This window comes from Phaseolus vulgaris, chromosome 6, assembly GCF_000499845.2.
Source record: "Phaseolus vulgaris cultivar G19833 chromosome 6, P. vulgaris v2.0, whole genome shotgun sequence".
NCBI classification, from domain to species: Eukaryota; Viridiplantae; Streptophyta; class Magnoliopsida; order Fabales; family Fabaceae; genus Phaseolus; species Phaseolus vulgaris.
In genome coordinates, this window is record NC_023754.2 from 28,622,407 (window position 1) to 28,642,559 (window position 20,153).

General features: G+C 31.5%; 2 protein-coding genes across 2 annotated transcripts; both read left to right on the forward strand.

Annotated features, from left to right (window-relative positions):
* Positions 1-4,113: 4,113 nt before the first annotated feature.
* LOC137832585 (probable hexosyltransferase MUCI70) lies at positions 4,114-9,899 on the forward strand. The gene is made up of 9 exons (XM_068640811.1): positions 4,114-5,007; positions 5,248-5,496; positions 5,684-5,897; positions 6,065-6,174; positions 6,250-6,449; positions 6,849-6,952; positions 8,737-8,924; positions 9,005-9,204; positions 9,411-9,899. The coding sequence occupies exons 1-9, from the start codon at positions 4,764-4,766 to the stop codon at positions 9,639-9,641; spliced, it is 1,740 nt and encodes a 579-aa protein (XP_068496912.1). The 5' UTR covers positions 4,114-4,763; the 3' UTR covers positions 9,642-9,899.
* Positions 9,900-11,659: 1,760 nt separating this feature from the next.
* On the forward strand, positions 11,660-12,364 carry LOC137832586 (uncharacterized). Its single transcript, XM_068640813.1, has one exon. The coding sequence runs from the start codon at positions 11,787-11,789 to the stop codon at positions 12,231-12,233; it is 447 nt and encodes a 148-aa protein (XP_068496914.1). The 5' UTR covers positions 11,660-11,786; the 3' UTR covers positions 12,234-12,364.
* Positions 12,365-20,153: the final 7,789 nt, after the last annotated feature.

Below are 20,153 nucleotides of genomic sequence, written 5' to 3' on the forward strand. Positions count from 1 at the left end.
ATTTAAGCGATTTAAACTTTTAATTAATACTTTTATTACGATTCATGTCACTATATATACATAACCGTTGAAACATAGGTATAAGATGGAGGTCCACTCTTATTAAATGAATAAATTGAAGTTTTAAGAGGTTTTATTTATTTTTTAAATAGATAATATTCATATATAGTAAGATAAGATAGGGGTGATATTGACATCTTTTATTAAGAATGACTCTCAAACCATATATACTTTTAAAAATGTTATATTATGCATAAATATTTAAATTTAATTTTGAAAATTTAGTACAGTAATCACTAATTTTTTATTTATTAAATAACAACTAAATTTAGAGAAAAAAAATTAGTTATTATATTGACTAATTTATATACTACTTTAGAGACTACAAATTTATTGGTATCTAAGGTGATTCACTATAAAAAAAAATTATTAAATAGAAACTAATTTTATAGAAAAAAAATAATTAGTCACTATATTAAATAAATTAGAGACAATTGTAGACACTAAAATAATTTTTCATTTCTAAATTAGTTTCTATTATTGTTAAATGGTTTCTAAATTGGTATTTAATTAGCTACCAATGTTTTTGCTACCAAATTTATAATTTAAATAATTGGTACCTAAAATATTGGTAGTTAACTAGATACCAATTTATACATTATTTATCAATAATAAAAACTAATTTATATATTTTTTTAATATTGTATATAATTTAGTTAATGTAACAACTAATTTTTTTTATATCTAAAATTAGTGACTTTTATTTAATGATTTTTTAGTAATGTTTGTTATATTGTATATATATATATATATATAAAAACAATGGAAGATATTCTTCAATGCAATGAAAGTTTTTATGATTAACAATTAGTATTTATAGTTGTTATAGAAATTGTCTTAAGAGTTTATTGTTTTAAATAACTTGTTCTCTTCAATCTAATCTCTATTTTTCTTAATTACTCTAATTTTTTTTTACAATAAAACCCTCAATTTGTGTTGGAATAGTAGTGAATTTTATGACTGTATTTTTATTTATTTATTTAGAGTTTGATGTGAAAAAATTTGATCAATTTTTGCATGTATATTTTATTTCTCCATGATCTCTAGGGCACGCAATATCCCCTAATATATATATATATATTATAACTATATATAAAAATAGTTTTTTCCATAAATTTTAATGTTAGTAAAATAAATAAAAACTTGTTGAATGTGAAAATACTATTTATTATTGAAAACTTGTTGCTTTGGTTTATTTTCTATGGTTCAATCTTCATTATTCATGCATGTCTTTAAACAAAATTAAAACATCAATAAAAGTTTAGTATAGAAGTGGTCCCCATGCAATAAAGAACAAAGATGAATGGATCATATAAGACCTGGTGGGGAATCTTATATTAGTAGTTAGTTCACGTAATTGTGATGGAAAATCCCTATTCAAAGAGATAAAGAAAAATAAATAAAAATATATTAAATAAGATAGGGATGAAATGATATTGAGACATTATAGTATTATAAAATATTGTGTTATTTATATTACAAACGTAAGACAGGGTGTTCTCTGCTCACTCGAAATTGTTTATTTGCGAAATTGGCATGACATGCAACTTGCTTGTATATTACAAAACTAGAAAGCTACTTGTTCAACAATTCCATGCCTCTCAAACACAATCCAAAAAATTCACACAATCATATGGAATCAAATGTTTGTGGGGACTAGTTCTCTCCTACAAATGAAAAACCCCTTTTTTTAAAAGAAAAATCTAGTATCTAGATATTTTCATCTTATCAAATTTAAAATTATAATTTTATTTTCTACCTTTTCTCTTGTTTATCTAAATGAGATATATAAAACTTATATTGTATCAGAGTCATTTAAAACTTATATAAGTAGTGTTTGTTAGGCTTATCAGGTCACTCATTCTTAATTCATTATCAAACTACCCATAATATATAGTCTCACATACTAGTTGGTAGTCTTAGTGTGAGGGTGATGTGTTGAAGATCTCATGTCAACCAGATATTAGAACCTTTAGTAACGTATAAATAAGTGCAAACCACATTTTATAAGCCGGTTTTATAAGATAGAATTAGACTTAAAGTTCACTTCTTAATAATCATATCAAGTAAATATATATGTAAAAAAATAACTTTATCAGGATAAGTGTTTTGTAATACTACACCAATGAAAAAAAAATTGTTATTAAAAAATGATTTTTATTTAAAAAATAGTTGAAGTAGTGATATAATATTAAAAAGGATACTTTTTAATGCTCTATTTTTGTAGAGAAGATAACGATGCTGTATTTTATAATTATACCAGTTATCATATTGATTACTGCAAACAAAAACTTTGTAAATCAATGTGTGTTAGGTTTAATTAAAAAAATTATTTTGCATAAATTTAACTAGCTGCTAGCAACACCAATTAATGACTTCTTATCGTGTTAAACTTGCTCGTAATAATAACAGTGCCAACTTCAATTACGATATTGAAAAGTAAATTAGTATAATCAACCCTAACTCTATCACGTGTTAAACTAGCTATATTATAGTAACAAAATTTTAATTGTTTTTTAATCATGACACGTGTTCATTTTACTTGTAACTCTAGTTTATTTATATATAAAAATTACTCAGTGTTCATGCAAGCAATTAATGCATAATTCCAAACAAATTATTAATAACTGTTATGTACAACTTTCATCTCGTGAATTATTTTATATATATGAAGTAAAAATTGGTCCATTACTATAACTTGTCTAAGATCGTTTAACTTTTGTACATAATGATTTATGTTAAAAATGTTGTCTTTTGTGGAAGAAATTAGGGTTGTTGTATTTTGTCATTTTGTTTAAGGTGCTATAATGAGTGACTTTTTGAACAAAAGAAAAGACAACGAAACTATTCTGCATAAGGAAGCAACAATATTGACTATAAGTTTTACCAAATAAGAAAATTACTTTGTATAATTAAAATATTCATCCACACACTTATTTATACCTTGTAAACATTCTGTAATTTGATTAATAATATTAAACTTTATTGTAAAATTTAGAAGATTAGTATTAATTTCAACATTAGAGACTCATAGTTGCCCTCTCAAATATCTTATTTAAAACCTCCCTTTTATATGATAGAATATTTTTCTTACATCTCATTAAATATATATGGTTAACTCTTAAATACTCACTTAATCTCATCCCATAATACCTTTTTGTTTTGTTTATTACTCAGATATCTATTAATTAAATACATTGACAATTTATTAATATTTTATGATACCTTCTTCATTACATATTTATTAGAGTAAAATCAATTTATTACTTAATTAAAATACATAGTTTATACTTATTTCTCACATTTTAATTATAATTCTAGAGTTTCATCTGTTAACAAAGGTATTTTTTGAAAAACAATTATTTTTGCCTTTTTTTTTCAAGTATTTCTTATTTTATTGATATTTTTATTCTACCTTTTTCCTTCACAACCTATTTGCTTTTCCTTCATAACCTATTTCTGAATATTAAGATCAATTCAACAAGCTAAACAAACTAATTTAAGTAAATAATTTTGTGACCTTAATATCATTGGACTTATTTTACCTAATATTTATTTCTTTTACATTAAATATTAATTTAAGAACAAAAATTGAACTGGTTTGACCTAAACCAATAAGCTAAGTCCAAAAAAAGTATATGTTGTGATTTATTTATTTATTTTGGATAAATATAAGCATAGCATCAAATAGGACCACTTCATTTAATAACTTTACCCATCCTTCTCTTCTCCCATCACCTCACTATCAGGTTCCCACTTTACATTAAACTTAGACACAAAAAAATAATATATATATATATATATATATATATATATATTAAGCTTATTTATTTTTAAATTAAGAAAAGTTAAATAGTGAATTGAAAAAGATTATATCTGAAACAAATTTGTGTTTAGATTATTTTGACATTAGCTTTTTCACTCTCCCAAAACTGAAAGTATTAAATGAAATATTAAAATAGAAATTAACGCCTTATTAGAGCTATTAATTTTTATTAAAATTATATACTTTTTAAAATGCATATAAGGTATAGAATATTATTCATTATTAACAAGACTGAAAATTAGCCTTAAAGAAAATAATAATACTAAGCAGCAGCTACATTAAAAAATGAATTAATTATATATGATATGTTATTCCACACTTTTAAATATGTTTTCCCCATAATTTGGCAAATAGTTAAATCTCATCCTGCAAGTATTCTACTCCGGGATCGTCACTTCTCAGAATCAACAGCAATATATAAATATATACAAAATTTATGTGTAAATATAAGTTGAAATTTTTGATCCCAGATTTCATCCTAGTTTCAGATTTCAGAAAACTCAGATTTTCTCTGCTAAAAGCCCTACTGGGTCAATTAGTAAAAAAAGAAGAAAAAAAAAAGCTTGATTCATTCCCTGTTTTGAAGAAAGGGGGATTTTCCTAGGGACCCAGTTTTTTGTTTCAGTGCCGCACAATCGAATTTCTGTTGGCTTTTCTAAGTGCACTTGTTCGATTTGATTTCCCCTGCTCCTGCCACTTTGTTTTCTGTTTCTGTTCCAACAGTCACTGGCAGAAAAGAAATCCCACAAATTGGTTTTTCTGTGCGTTGCTGAGTTGGAAGTGAGAGTGGCATTGCCAAAGTGCAATTTCATTGAAATGAGGGAAGTTTCGATGAGAGGGCAATGAGAGGGGCGTGTGAGGGTTCAGAGAGATTAAGATGAGTGGTGGGTCATTGGGTATTCGTTCTGGGAGTTATGGCTCTTTGGAGAAGCAGCAACAGCTGCTGCAGCACAACGGTGTGTCGCCAATTCAATCAGCACGAAAGCCTTCCAAGATGCTGAAGGACAAAGACAGGTTCTTCCATTGGATCTTCAAGTTTGCAGGCCGAAAGAAGGTGGGAATGCTCTTTCTCTTTGCCATCTCCGCTGCTGTTTTCATCTGGGTTTTGTACCTTGGAAAAGGTTCCCCACTTTCTCTTCTTCCTTTTATATCTAACTTTTTAGTTTTAGTAATTAATAATAATGTGACTGTGTTACTCTGTTAATCCGCATGGGAAACATCAAACACGGGTTTCAATTTGTTTGATTGGTTATTGACTTTAGGAATGCATCATGCATGCCATGTGTCTTGCTAATGTGAAGAAAGGAAACCTGTTTTTGTGATTCACATGATTTAGTTTTTGTGATTTGGCTTGCTTACAGGTGAAGATTCACAGGAGGGAAACGGTGTGCATAATAACATTAGTCTTAATGAAAGTATGTCTATAGTTGATTCTCCATCTGTGATCTCTACTTCAAACATCTTGGGCTTCTCCACAATTTTAGTTCTTCCTCCTCCTCCTCCTCCTCCCCCAAGCTATTTTCTGGGTTACTCTCTTCCTCCTGGTCATCCGTGTAATAGTTTCACACTTCCTCCTCCACCGGCAGACAAAAAGCGAACCGGGCCACGGCGTAAGTTCTTGTTTTACCATATTGTTTCTACAAATGCCTTATATTAGTTAAAAGGTAATTCGAATCTTATCTCTCATCCTTACAGAGTCAGTCAGTTCTTTTGAGCTCGTGTAGTTCATGAAGATATGGAAGCCATTTGAATATTTTAGTGACATTATCCTTAATATTTTGCTTATTTGTGTTTCAGCCTGCCCGGTATGTTACCTTCCTGTGGTGGAAGCCATTGCACTTATGCCAAAGTTGCCGTCTCCTTCTCCAGTACTTAAGAACTTAGCATTTATCTATGAGGAAACTCTTAGCAGGGATGGTGAATTTGGTGGTTCGGACTTTGGTGGATACCCTACTTTGAGGCAGAGAAATGAATCTTTTGATATACGAGAGTCAATGAGTGTGCACTGTGGGTATGATTTGTATTTTGTTGGATGTTTACCTTCTGTTTATCTGAGTACTGAAGAAGGCTGTTTGTGGTTATAATTTTTTTGTTTCAGTAATAGAGGGTATTCCTCGTATCCTTTTACTCACATATGTCCATTCTGCATCTACAATGTTGCATGTGTACTTCATTCAGATTTGTTAGAGGAACTAAACCTGGCCGCAACACAGGATTTGACATGGATGAAGATGACCTCCTCGAAATGGAGCAGTGTCATGGCATAGTTGTTGCATCAGCCATATTTGGTTTGTATTATGTGGTTTTGGTTTTCATTTATGTTTAATTTGGTATGTTTCTGACGAATTAAATCTGTTGTTCAGGAAATTTTGATGAAATAAATGAGCCGAAAAATATAAGCGATTATTCAAAGGAGACAGTGTGCTTTCTTATGTTTGTTGATGACGAAACAGAAAAATATTTGAGGAGTTCTGGCAGGCTGGGAATTAGCAAGAAGATTGGTTTGTGGAGAATTATTGTTGCTCATAATCTTCCTTATACAGATGCAAGACGCTCGGGGAAGGTAAGAATTATATGTCAACAAGCACCATGAAATTAGCATATTGGTTTTTAGTCATATTTGTTGCTGAAGCTTTAGAAAGTTACGTTTTTCTTTAGGATTTGGTTATTTATATGAAAATATAGTATTGTTGGCTGGGGTTTCATATTTGTAGAATCTATGTTATAGGAAATAATATGTCACACTGACTCGCCTGATACACAAATGGAAGCCCAGAATGGGAAAGAAAATAGAAACTTAGATGAATTGGGGCAATTCTTTTCTTTCAAATATAATTTTAGCGTTATGGTTTGAATTGAACATAACCAATACACACGCACACATCACTCAGACGGTGTTGTATTTTCTTGTTCATATCGTAGTACTTTTATGTACCTGTAACATAAGCTACCTTTTCTATAGATTCCAAAGCTTCTGTTGCATAGAATGGTTCCAAATGCCCGCTATTCCATATGGCTTGATGGAAAGCTTGAGCTTGTTGTTGATCCATATCAAATCCTTGAAAGGTATATTATTACTCTTTAAAGCTATATACTGATTCACTTTACATATGACAGTTGTGTTGAGATATAATTTGAGCCCTACATCTGTATGTTGTCTGATATGAGATTCACCTTTCTAATTCTTCTCAAGGTATATAAAGTACTGCTTGTGCAGAATCGACTATGATTTTATTTCCACCTTAATCATACAGCTTACTACTACAGATGCACTAGGAGATATGAGGCTTGATATATTCTAGTAGTATGTTTCTTGGTTTTACCAAGAATGGTTATTTCTGAATTTTTCATTTAATGTCTCAATTGCACAATATTTTCCTGGGTAGTTGTTTCTCTTTACATATCTTTCTGCTTCTTTCTTTCATAACAGGGCATTGAAAATTCTGGAAGTTCAACTATGTTATTTCCTTCCCACACAAGATGACATCTTAATCAGACCACAAAATGCTTCTATATTTGTCTTTAGTTGAGATGTTTTGGTGAATGTTGGTATGAGTTTTAATGATAAAAACTTATAACTGGTCTGACAATAGAGTTTGTTGCCTTTAATATGGTTGCTAAAACTCAAGATGTGGAATTGCCTATTTCAGTGGACAAATACTAATAGATAGTCTTTAAAGTGCCGGTTCCAATTTATCCTCCATAAAGGAACAATATTGAGCTCCTAATAAACCATGTTTGAGTCATTCACTCACTGTCTTAACTTCCAGGTTCTAAATACCATTTAGACTGCTCAATCTAGAAATTCCCATCTGGCCTAACAAAGTTATGCCCACACAAATAGTACACGCCTAGGACAGCTGGCTAGGCAAATCAATACATGTATAATATTGGATCAGAGATCTTCATCTCAGCTTGCTCTTATTATGAACTAGGATAATAAATTGTTTCTATGCTACATAGGCATTTGTCAAGTTGCTATTTTACCAGCGTTAGTACTCACTAGCAGCTAGCACAAATAGAGTTTTCAGTTATCCCCTTTAAGAACGTATCACTAGGACATACTTTATAGGATTATCTTCAATGTGTCAGCTTTGGACTTGCCTAATGCCTACTTCAGTGTATAAAACAATTATTTGGAAATTAAAATTTTATTATTAGTAGCTTCTTCTGTTACTTTATTATTTTTTTTTCTCCTTCACTTGCTATTTCCTCTTTAGATCCTTCTCCTCCGTATGCTCTATGCCAACTATTGTTCTCGATCTTTTGGTTGGGTGGTTATCCAAGTTCCCTGTGATGAAGACCATGTATAATGTATCTTGAACGAAAATCAGGGTTGAGATTATTTGATTTTCATGTATTCTTTCTGGGGTATGTCCCTGAATATGATTTATGGGAAGTGAGATTGGCACAAGGAAGCCTCCAATAACAAAAGAAAAATAAGAATTTCGGAGTAATTGACTATTCATGTCAGTAAATATACATGGGATAGTCCTATACATGCATTGGGCACCCGCAAATTAAGGAACTGAATCACAGAATTGAATCTTCTAGCATATATGAATTAACAAACTGACACTAGACAATAAAAATAAGCATAATAACAGAAAAGAACACAATCTAGAAAATCAAATAATGAGTGTGCAAATTGCAAAATAAATCCTTGAAGCGAATGGGCTTGGTGATAATCCTTTTTGGTCTGTGAACCATGACACCCTGTTTGGTTTGGTCACAAGGTTCTGTGATACAGCAGACCCACTGTCATTCATATGCATACTTTTTGCTAGTTTACTTGGATTGTCTTGATAGAATACATATTTCATCACCTTATTGCTCTGATCTTTGTTTAGGTTTTTGTGGAGGAAGAATGCAACTTTTGCAATTTCTAAACATTATAAACGCTTCGATGTATTTGTTGAGGCTGAGGCAAATAAAGCCGCTGGAAAGTATGATAATGCCTCTATTGACTTTCAGATCGAGTTTTACAAGAATGAGGGACTGACTCCATATACAGAGGCCAAACTTCCTCTTATAAGTGGTAAGCTAAACTTCACTTCTCTGTTGGATGACATGCACGTGGTTCTGGTTCATTTCTCAACCTTGATGGCTAAATTGCAGATGTTCCTGAAGGATGTGTAATAGTAAGAGAGCATGTTCCCATTAGCAACCTTTTTACTTGTCTTTGGTTCAATGAAGTGGACCGGTTCACTTCTAGAGACCAGATTAGTTTCTCAATTGTCAGGGATAAACTTTTGTCCAGGGTGGATTTTCATTTTCTCATGTTCTTGGATTGTGAAAGACGCAACTTTGTAGTTCAGGTAAATATTTTCACGATTATAAACTTTTTACTCAACATATATTTTGTTTACTGTGAAAAAACTGTTTTTTAATTACAAATTATTATGTTTGATAAGTTCTTTAGTTTTTTCAATAAAAAGATGTTTGATAATTACTTAGGAAACATGTTGATGAAAAATAAAGTCAAGTTTATTGCCACTGATGAATTTGTTTTTGTTGGTTACAGAAATACCATAGGGATATATTGGAACGTCTGGCTGCTCCGGTGGCAGTTGGTCTCAGTCCTCCACCTTCTCCATTGCATCGTGTGCGTGAAACATCACCGGAAAAGGTTGGTAGGAGAGTCCCCGGAAAGCACGGAAGAGAGCGGCGGCCGAGTTCTAGGCGGCACCGGAAAGTTGTGGCCGGAGGCAGGGACACAAATATAGAAGCAAATTATACAGTTTTGAAAGTGTGAGTATATGATTGATGATTTGGGTTTGGACATTCCACCTACACAAATCATTCCCTAGCATAAGAAGATGAGTGTTGTGTGCTCTCATTCTTTTTACTTTGTGCAATTCGTTTATGGTTATTAATTTTTTGTTGTATATAGAGAAAAAAATGATCAATAATTATGATATCAGGGTTGTCACTTGCGACCAAATTCCTCACTTGTGGCAACCCACTCTGTTGTTTCATTACACTATAGGATAAACTCTAGTTTTTGCTCCCATTTCTACTCCATCATCATCCTTTCTTACTCTTTCATAACTAAACTTTCTCACCTTCTCTCTTCAAACTCACATTCAACTCCATTTTTCTGAAATACTGTTGCTAATCAAGCAAATAAAACTAATTGTATTGTATTTTTTATTTAATTTGATTTGATTTTTCTTTAAAGAAAGTTATGAATTCCATACTTAATATATGCATAAAAACTCATCACTACAAATAACGTTTTTCCTAACTTTAGAAAACGATTATTTTTCTCTTAAAAAACAAAGGATTACTTTCTGCAAACAATTAGCTATAGTCCTTGACAACATAAATGATTAAATCACACTACTACATTTTTTAAAACAAAAATAAATATTTCATGAGCTACTAGTGTATGTTTCAGTACTAGAAATAAATCCCTTTTGATTTGCCTCTACACATACATGAGAGGACGTTTCCACCAAGCTTTCCATTTTCCCTTTTATTCTTTTATAAACTGATTTGGACATTGGACCTGTTGGGTTCTTTGTGCCCATGAAAGGCAAATGGTTCCACTTTTTTTATTAGCTCATGGGTCAAACCATTTCACTTGCTTTCAATTAACCCAAATTGATGACAAATGTCTACAAAGCTCAATAATTGACTAGACTTATTAGCTTGTGTTTTAGATATGAGAATAAGTAAACATATTCAATATGTGTTGCTACTGAGATTAAATATTCAAAGAAGTTTACATGATGCGCACTATGTTCATTAGGCTACATGTCTGTAGGTCCAACTACACCTTATTTTATTAGAAGGGATGTACAAATAACAAGTTTGATTATAAATGATAGAATAGAAAACACTTGAAAACCAATTCATTCCAAGTACCTCTATATACTTATACTTAAATCTAAGCACAAAAAGCCTGCAAATATGGACTTTATCTTCTTGATCTCAAAGGGAAGTAGTTACTTAATCCTTTTTTTTTATTATTCACACTACTACTTTCAAAACTTCTTTAACTCTAACTAACTATATAGAATCTTCTATAAATATATATTTACTTAGTATTTTGGACAAACTCGAGCACCACCCTTTAATTGATGAGAATTGACAACTGACTCGATAAGATGAAGAATCTTTTATATTTAGGTTTCGTTTGTTTCTGGGTGATTACTGTTCACCCGCACGGAATGACGAGAATTACTCTCGTTTGTATTTACCAATTTGAGAGGAAAAGGAAGCGTGGAAAGTGAATTTTTTTAAAAAAACTTTCTTCGCTCATTAACTCAGAATTGCGTAGAAACACAGAAGATAAATTTTTCTCACAACTATCCCATCATCACTCACAAACTTCAATAAACTTTTCTCACAAATCCATTCTAACATATTTTAATCCAAATAACCTCATTTTCTTTAAGTTTTCCTCTCAAATCACTACAAAACCATTCCCTCAAATTCTCTCCTCAAACCAAACATAACCTTAACATAGTTTGGATATTTTACTATTGGCTTTGGAATGAAAAAGATCATATAAATAGTAGGTGTGGACCCTGATTCTTAACCTCCCATCTCTCTTGCTTGCAGATGGAATAAAGTTTGATAATGAAATAAGGTTGATAAAAGATAAAAAATAATAAAAAAAAGGTTATTTAGGTGTTGCAGTGAAATGTTATCCTGACTTGACAGTGGAGGAAGAGAGGGTCCCAGTGGATCCTTATCTTAGCAGGTGTCTCACTTACGTCACACTGATACAATCTTTTGCCCTAAATAATTAATAGTTAGTTGGCAGCGTTGTTTGGATGAGCAGAGAGAGAGAGAGAGAGAGTGAGAGAGAGGCATGAGGTTGGTTAGGTTGATTGAGATTGAGAGAGTGGAGAATTAGGGTTTGAGAGATGAAGAAGAAGTGAGAGTGAGAATGCGAATGGCATCGTCGTCGTCGGCATTTACGGTGATCTGCATCCTGCACTCGCTCATAGCGGTCACGTCCGGGGCGCTGATGATGTTCTACATGAAGGAGGTCTACACGTTCGGCCACGGAGTCCAGGCCGCCACCAAGCTCTTGGGATCCACGCCGCACGACCAGCTCCTCATCAAGACCTCCGATTCCTTCTCCGGCCTTCTCCTCATCGCCATTGGCTTCCTCCTCTTCATGGTCTGCTTCGTCAGGGATCACGATTTTCAGCTCTTCTTCGCCAAGGGCTGCACGCTTCTCCACCTCTTCATGGCCATGTGGAGGATCTACTTCGAACGCAAGGTTGAGGATCTAGCCTGGGATTGGCTCCGCCAGACTGTCGGTGACCTTCTCTTGGCCCTCTCCTGGGTCTTCTTTCTCGTTTACTCTTGGAGGGAGAAGTACGATTAGTTTCCCTCTTTCTTTTTCCTTTTTCCTTTTCCTTTTCTTAATTTATAATATTTTCACCTCTGGATTTACCTTGTAAAGAATCGGATCTCACTTTGTTTTTATCAAATCTGTGTTGAGAGACACCTTCTCAATTGCCTTCCTTCCTTCCTTCCTTTCCCTGCTTCGGCATTAATAGCACGTCAGTAAGTTTTTTAACTGCAGTTGACCAATGTCTAATTAATCTTCTGATAATCAAAACAAACTTCTTCTGATTCTTGTAGACTTTAGATAGTTTCCCCTGTAATTTTGAGGTGAATTTGATGGAGTAGTGTGTCGAGTTTGAGAGGTGTGCATGTTTTGATGGGCAAGGTAAGATGTTGTGTTTGTGGGTTTGGGTGAATAACAATTGGATGCTTTATTTGTTTATAAAGAATATGAAATCAGAAACTAATGGTGTATCTGTTAAATTGGTGCATTTTTATCCTGAGAATTGTAATTTCATTTCAATTATTGGAGTTTGTAAACTCTGGATTTAACTGATGCTGCCTGGTAAAGAGGAATTGATGGGTAGAACTGGATGAAGCCATTTGGGTATTTATATTGAGAATTTTCATTGGAGGCAAGTGGTTGATGAAGTGTTTTGCTTAGTTTATACCTTCCGCCAACGCAGTGATTCTGTTTTTTTTTTGTGTGGATGAAGTATAATGGAGTTTAACTTTTTTTGAAGATAATCGAACGTTATTATTTCTAGTGATATTTTAGTTAAAAATTGCTTCCAGCCAACTAAAAGACAGCCAAGAGTTCAAAATACAATTTGAAAATGCTAGATCTACATCAGTTATCTTGATTATAAAAGACATTTGATATACTTGCCCCATGGAGCATTTGTAGTGATCAACATAGTTAAAGTAGAAAATATGTGGCACTTGACATGATGCCTTAAATTGGATTTGTTGCCAAAGAGGAGTGAATGTGTTGTGATTAGGTCTCTCCATTATTTTTTATTTTATTTTTAATATTCAAATCAAATCCCAAGACAGCATTGAGTAGGGTAACGATTATTTAATTGATTTGTGTCTCTGATAATTGTCAGCATGTATACTTATTCTTAAGTTCATAGTCCTAGATTGTCAACTTGCATGTTTACCCATGAGATGGAATGATCCCACGATTTTTCACACTCCCTTTTGAGTCCTGTTCACTCTGAATATCATATTCTGGTGAGATTTTATTGATATGTCTAGGTAAGCTTGGAAAATCACAGGAAACAGTGATCTGTCATGAGTGGGCAACCGTGACATTGATTGATTAAGCTGGGTAACCTTTGACTATGACACACAACCTAATTGAGCATTTATTGACCTAATATCCATGTTTTAAACCCTTGAATGGAGAGTGTATGGCAGGATAGTTGCTATGTCGAATTTTTTGTATTTTATATGCTGTAACATTTAATAATTAACTACAATAATTCATGGATATCTTAACTCTTTGAATAAAACATGAGTAAATACCAAAAAAAGTCAAATACAAGTTTCCTAGATAGGAATCATCAATCATTATCTTCTAAATCCAAGTCTTCTATGCTATTTTCACTATTATTACATCTATAGATTTCAATTTTGGAATCTAGAATCCCAAACATAGCCCTACAAAAAATCCTTAATGTCCCTGTTTAGATGTTTTTTTCTGAATCAACACAGCGCTGCAAAGGCCGTTATTCAGCCCACTATTTTGGTCTACTATGGCTGTTACACTAAACTGCTATGCTAGAGCAGCCCCTGTAGTCCCTGTAGTGGGCAGGGGCCGCTCTGCACTCTATAGCGGGCTATAGTATGATATATATCAACCCTGTCTAAGATGAATGTTCTCTCACATCCCAACTCTCAGCTTGAATACTATTTATTGTCTTTCAGTGTGTCATTCTGTCTTTGTTGTCTCTCAAGGCCCAATACCCAAACCTTTGATGGAAGGTGTTCATTCTTTGTTCCAGAATTCAAGTGTAAATGTAATGCATACATGTGTTTGAATATTAATTTGTATTTTGTGTACGATCTGACGTGCATTCTAAAACTAAGTTTAATAAAATGCCAGTAGTGATTCAAAGGTTATTTTTTCACAATTGTTATTTTATATATTCATATGTATGTTGGAATGTAATTTGTACAAGGCAGAATCTTACAATGTTGTTTACTGGCACATATTTTGTGTCTCATCCTGTGTTCTTACAGTGGATCTTAGTTGCTGGAAGACAGCGTATATGGCAGAATCCATATTTCACCACTTAAGAATTGCAAATGCTATGCTATATCCACGTGAACAGTGGATTTTTTTTTTCTCACTTGTTCATTTTTCTACTATTCTCATGCATTTCCATGTATATTTTGAGTTTAGGATTAACCAATGATTTCTAATGTGATGTGTTGCACAAGAGCCATTTTGACAATCTAGATGAAATCTTTTCATTACTATAATAGTTATTGTTTTGTGAGATGTTTAAATTATTTTATCTGGTTCCCTTTGGAGTGAAGAATACCAGTTATATGCATACAAGTATAGAATTTTTTATTGACCTTTCTCCTGCAAGGCCAGTCACTGAATAACTGCCCTCAGGAAGTGATTATTTGTTATATAACTCTTTTAAAACAGAGTTGGTAGTTAGGTTTGGTTCTGTTTTCAAACAGAACAGCTGTGTTGTAACAGAAGGTGTGTTTATAAGCCCTTCAATGGTGCCTTGAATGAATAATAAATAATTTTACTTCTATTCTACCAACATTTGTGTTGAGAGAGAGCATACCTTCATGTGTGGAGGAGAGTGAACACCTTCGGAGTGAGAACAGTGAGAACAGAGGAGTGGTGGGATTAGGGATGGGATCAACTTTAACATTATTGAATAGTTAACGTATATGATGAACTGTGTATAATAACAAATGGTGGCGTTTTATTCATAGCAATACTGCTGCAGGACGTTTTCAATTTTAGAAATCTGCTTGCGACTAATGCTTGTGATTGGGGGTGATCCTCTCCTAATTATCATGTACTGCATCATGTGAGATTTTACAATTTTAGGTCGGGATTTTGTCTATGCTTGGTTTTTATTCGTACAGCTCATTCAGCCTTTGGTGAAAATTCCCGTTTGTTGTACCAATTGGAAGCCACAGTGATTTCAGTAGCATTGGGTCTTGGGTGAAAGGTTACTACAATCCATAAGCTGGTTGCGAGTTTTTTTTAATCTCTACCATTTATCATTATAAAATTATTTACTGCATCAATGCCCAATAGAGAAAACATTTCATGGTTGTTTTTTCTTAGCAAGTAGAAGTTATTTAACATCTTTTTCCAATAATGTTTTATTACAACTTTTATTGATGGGCCTATTTAGTTTTGAAGAGTAAAAGTTGTATGTGGCTATTATGTGTGGTTCTTTTAATGAAATGTCATATTGTCATATTTTAGGTGGGTAATGATTAGAAATGATCTTGTAAATCTCAGTCGAAAAGGACCACTTGGGTACTTTGATATGGTCCCAGAAAGGCTTAGAGTTATGTTTTTTCAAATGCCTGATACCCAGCTCTCTACATGGAACACTTGGACCAAATCTGGCTGTAAGCAACACAGAGAACGAGAAATGTTAGCAATATTTCATGATTATTGATGGAAATTTGTGTAAGACTTGTTGAAGGAGTTGGGTCTGTATAAAAGAAGGAAAAAAGTTTTGTTGACACTGCATGCAACACTATTTAACAATCCTTTATAATAATATTATAATATTTTAGATTAAAAATTAAAATGAAAATAATTAAAGTATTAATTTATCTGATTGTTAAGTATATGTTTGTACTGATTACAGTGTTAAAGTATCAGGTTCCGTATAAGAAAGGACACCAGAATCAGCGCAGAAGATAATACCTCATTCGAATTGAATGTGTTTTTCATCCCCCAAGTTAATGACAATAAATAAGTGTTTGTTGGGAGGGAACCTAATTTTTCTGTTGTCATGTACAAAATTTGTTTATTTTCTTTATTCAGAGAAAGTTGCTTATAAATTGAATAAATTTATTTACATAAATAGCTTTTACAATTTGAACTATTTCTCATCAATTTTAAGCAACTTGTACCTGAGGCTGACATTAAAAAATTATATATATAATTAATTGTAAATTTTGCGTAATCAATTGTTTGTCTGTATAACTGATTATGTATAACCTATAATTAATTATGTAAGATTAAAAATACTTAGATTAAAAACAATTTATTTTACACGTAGTATGTCTAAATAATCTAACATACTTGATTATGTGAGTTGTTTTTTTTAGAAAATGTATGTTTGGAACATATTTTACTTTACCATTCTTTACCATTTTCTGCATAGCATGTTTGAATTTACAGAAAAAGAAAATACACAAAGATAATATTAGACTTAGAAAATAAACATTTGAAGATATCTTGAGTGCAATGAATATTATCTTATAAGAAATCTTATTGAAGCATATTGAAGGTATTAAATATAAGATTCACATCCAAGGTTATAAAAATATGGGTTTCTGACAGTTGATCTACACTTCCTCAACTATTTCTATTTTTTGTATTCTATCAAAATATATTCACCATCATTCTTGTTAAACAATATAGTTGTTTTTGGTGAAAAGGAACACTAGTTTTTTTTTTTAAATGGAGTAGAAAGTGAGCTACAGGTATTCATAACAAACGTGTTCTCTGAAAATACAACAACACAACAACGCTTAATTATTTTGTTAAATTTATGTATAGATGATGACAACATATTTGTTCTTTTCACGGTACTTGCCTCTTGGTTAAAATAAAATTGAAGAAAAATAATAATTATACTCCTGTTTCTATTGTACGGTTTATTGGAATTATTATTATTTTCAAAAATTGAAGTTTTATGTTGTGATAATTTGATGAATCTTCATGTTCACATTATTAACTGTTTTTATTTTTAAATAAACGAACTGTTTGGGTGAACTCTATTTGGAAGAAAACATTTTAAATTTTTTGTCGAAAAAAAGTATAAGGTGAAGCGTGTGATCACTCATATGAAGGGCCAAACAAATGCGTCTAGGCTTTTCAAACAACTAAGGATGCTGCTGAGGTGGGGGAGTTTTTTCCTACAACTCTACATTTTTCTTCCTCCACCCTACATTCTTTCAAATAACGAAATTACTTTTTCACAGTTTTATATGATTTCAGAATAGAGTTTCTATAAGTAAAAAGTGTTTTCAGAATAGGAATTCTGTAAATAAAGGATGTTTTCAGAATAAAAATTTTAAAGATAAGAAATCATTCTAAAATATTCTTTTTATAATATACTTTTTTATTTTCAGATTGATTGATGAATCCAGAATTAATAAAATATATTTTGGAAAATATATTCTAGAAATATTTCAGAAAAGAAACAATCTAGAAGTTATTTTTAAAAGAGGCTGTAAAGCAGTTTTTTTTTTTAAAAGATGGAGTGCATAAAGACATTTGTTAAACAACCCTGAGGTGGTGGAAGGGTAGCGAGTGTGGAGAGAATGGTGTTTTGCGGTTTTGTTCTTTTCCCAAATAAAATTCACCCAAACAATTAGTTCATTTAATATATGATTTCTAAAAGAGTATTAAACATAGTGGTGGTATTACCTTATACTCTAAATCAGTGTAAATTATGAAAATTTAAAATGATATCGAATATAAAATTTTCAAAATGTAAGGACCGAGAAAAATAGTCTTAGAGTAGAAATGGTACAATTAAAATGACACCTGAATATTTTATTATTAAAGTGAAAAAACTATATAAATAGAAAATTAGTTATTCAGGTTTTATTTTAAAAGAATCACCATCTCTCTAGAAGTTTTCTTTTCCTTTCCTCTCCCTTCTCTCTAAGATTCTGACCTCTTCGCTCATCTGTTTGACGATCGGAGTCCACCATTAGACTCCTGGCAGCGAGATCTACAAGACTGCCCGATCAGAATCTTTATAGAAAGTTCATTTTGTTCCCCTTTTTCTTTCTTCTCCCTTCTCTCTAAGATCCTGATTTCCTTTGCTCATCAGTTTGAATCTTAGTGAACTCTACGAGATTGCCCGATGAGAATCTTAGATAGAGTAAGTTCATTTTTGGCTCATTTTCTGAGTTAGTTTTGATCTTTTAGTTTAAGTTTGCATGTGAGGTTTTTATCTATCCTTTAGGCTTTTGGTAGATTTGGAGTTTTTAGTGAGCATCGGCTAAAGTTCAGGTAAAGAAGTTAGTCTTATTCTTTTAATTAAAACCCTAGGTTAGAAGATTCTGGATGTGGGGGTGACGTGTTCACCAATTCCAATTGTCTTTGCTTGCAGGATTGTCTCTTTTGAAGAGTAAAGTAATATATTGACTGAAATGGTTGATTTTGAATCTTTTTATATTGATTTTAAGGTGAATAATTTGTTGAAACTGTTTGTGATTGAGAATTAAAAGTTTTGAATGATAATATAAATGAGTTGAACTGTTCTTTTTGAATATTTTGTTGAATTATTTAAGTGAGAGGTTTGATGAGAAGTGGTTGTGTGATTTCAAATGATGGTTGATTTAGAAAACATATATTTTGAATATTTTTTGATGATTCAGTTTATGAACTAAAATTGTTTGTGACAATTTTTAAAGTAAATTATGAGTTGATTATTTTGAGAGCTATGTTGATTGTAATTTGAATTCTGGTGTTTTTGAGATAAGTTAGTTGTTGGGTTTAACAATTGATGATCAAACTTTAATTTTCATGTTTTGGAAATTCTAAATTGTGGAATGATTTGATTGCTTGATGTGGGAGATTTTAATGTTTAAAATATATTTTTAATCAAAACATAGTATTTTCAGGAAAGAAAATACCGTGTTAAGATTGTTTAGGATGTGCATTGACTAGGGATTCGTCTAGAAGGAGATATTCAGGTGGTGAGAGTCGAAGGAGGTTCATATGAATGAGTAAGTTGTTTGAAAGATAACTAACTTGACCTGTTATATGAGTTAACTTGTCATACTAGGAGAGATATGATATTGAGATTCTTTATGCGCATAATTGTGTGGATTTCACAGTGAGATAGTATGACAGGTGCAGATCTCTGAGTCTAAGTCAACGCACGAGTCTTCCGGAAGTAGAGTCAAGAGTCTATGTGTTATGAGTCAGTAGAAGTCCGACATATGAAATATGAATTTTATGAATGTAATAGACACTTGATGAAATTTTGAAAATGTGTGAATATTGATGGTTTATGTTGATATAAAGTTTCATATTTGAAGTTTTAAAAATAGCTAGCTTACCCTGTGTTTTGTTTTGTGTTTGTTTTCTTTAATCTGTGATGATCGTGTTAATTTACACGGGAGCAGATAAGGTTGCAGGTGACAAAGTTACTTAGTGAGTAGTCAGAGGAACAAAAGTTTTATTTTAGACTTTTGTGTATATATTAAATCCCTATGAAAAGGAATATCTTTTGAGATACAAATATGAGAAAGTAACATATGTTTATATGTATAATATAGTAGAAAATATGGGTAAAAATAGGGATGTGACACAAAAATTAAAAAATTTAACACAAATATTTTTTTACATTTAGACATGTTGATTATTAATTCAGATTTTTTAGTCTTAAATGTTAATTATTAATTTAAATTTTATTATTTTTAAATTATTTATCCTGTTATTATTGTATTAGTAAATTACTGTTGATATTTTTATTTATAATTTTTTGTAATTGTAATTTTATTTTATATATTATTGAAGTAAATCAAAATAAATATATTAGTTTATCAGTTCACAAGTTTTACAATTTTACGCACATCAATTAATTTTTATAATTTTTTGTCTGCCATGTAAAAAAATAGGACATAAGACCGAAAATCTTCAAGACATAGACCAAAGTCATCTTTATCGGGTAAAAAAATATTTTCTTTATTTTTTATACATTTTCTT

What these genes read in the sequence shown, in the direction of transcription:
- LOC137832585 (XM_068640811.1), top strand. Translation starts at nt 4,764, where the DNA reads ATGAGTGGTGGGTCATTGGGTATTCGTTCTGGGAGTTATGGCTCTTTG. An exon ending in TGTTGCATCAGCCATATTTG is followed by an intron (nt 6,175 to 6,249) that starts GTTTGTATTATG and finishes TCTGTTGTTCAG; the next exon opens with GAAATTTTGATGAAATAAAT. An exon ending in CAAACTTCCTCTTATAAGTG is followed by an intron (nt 8,925 to 9,004) that starts GTAAGCTAAACT and finishes GCTAAATTGCAG; the next exon opens with ATGTTCCTGAAGGATGTGTA.
- LOC137832586 (XM_068640813.1), top strand. Translation starts at nt 11,787, where the DNA reads ATGCGAATGGCATCGTCGTCGTCGGCATTTACGGTGATCTGCATCCTG.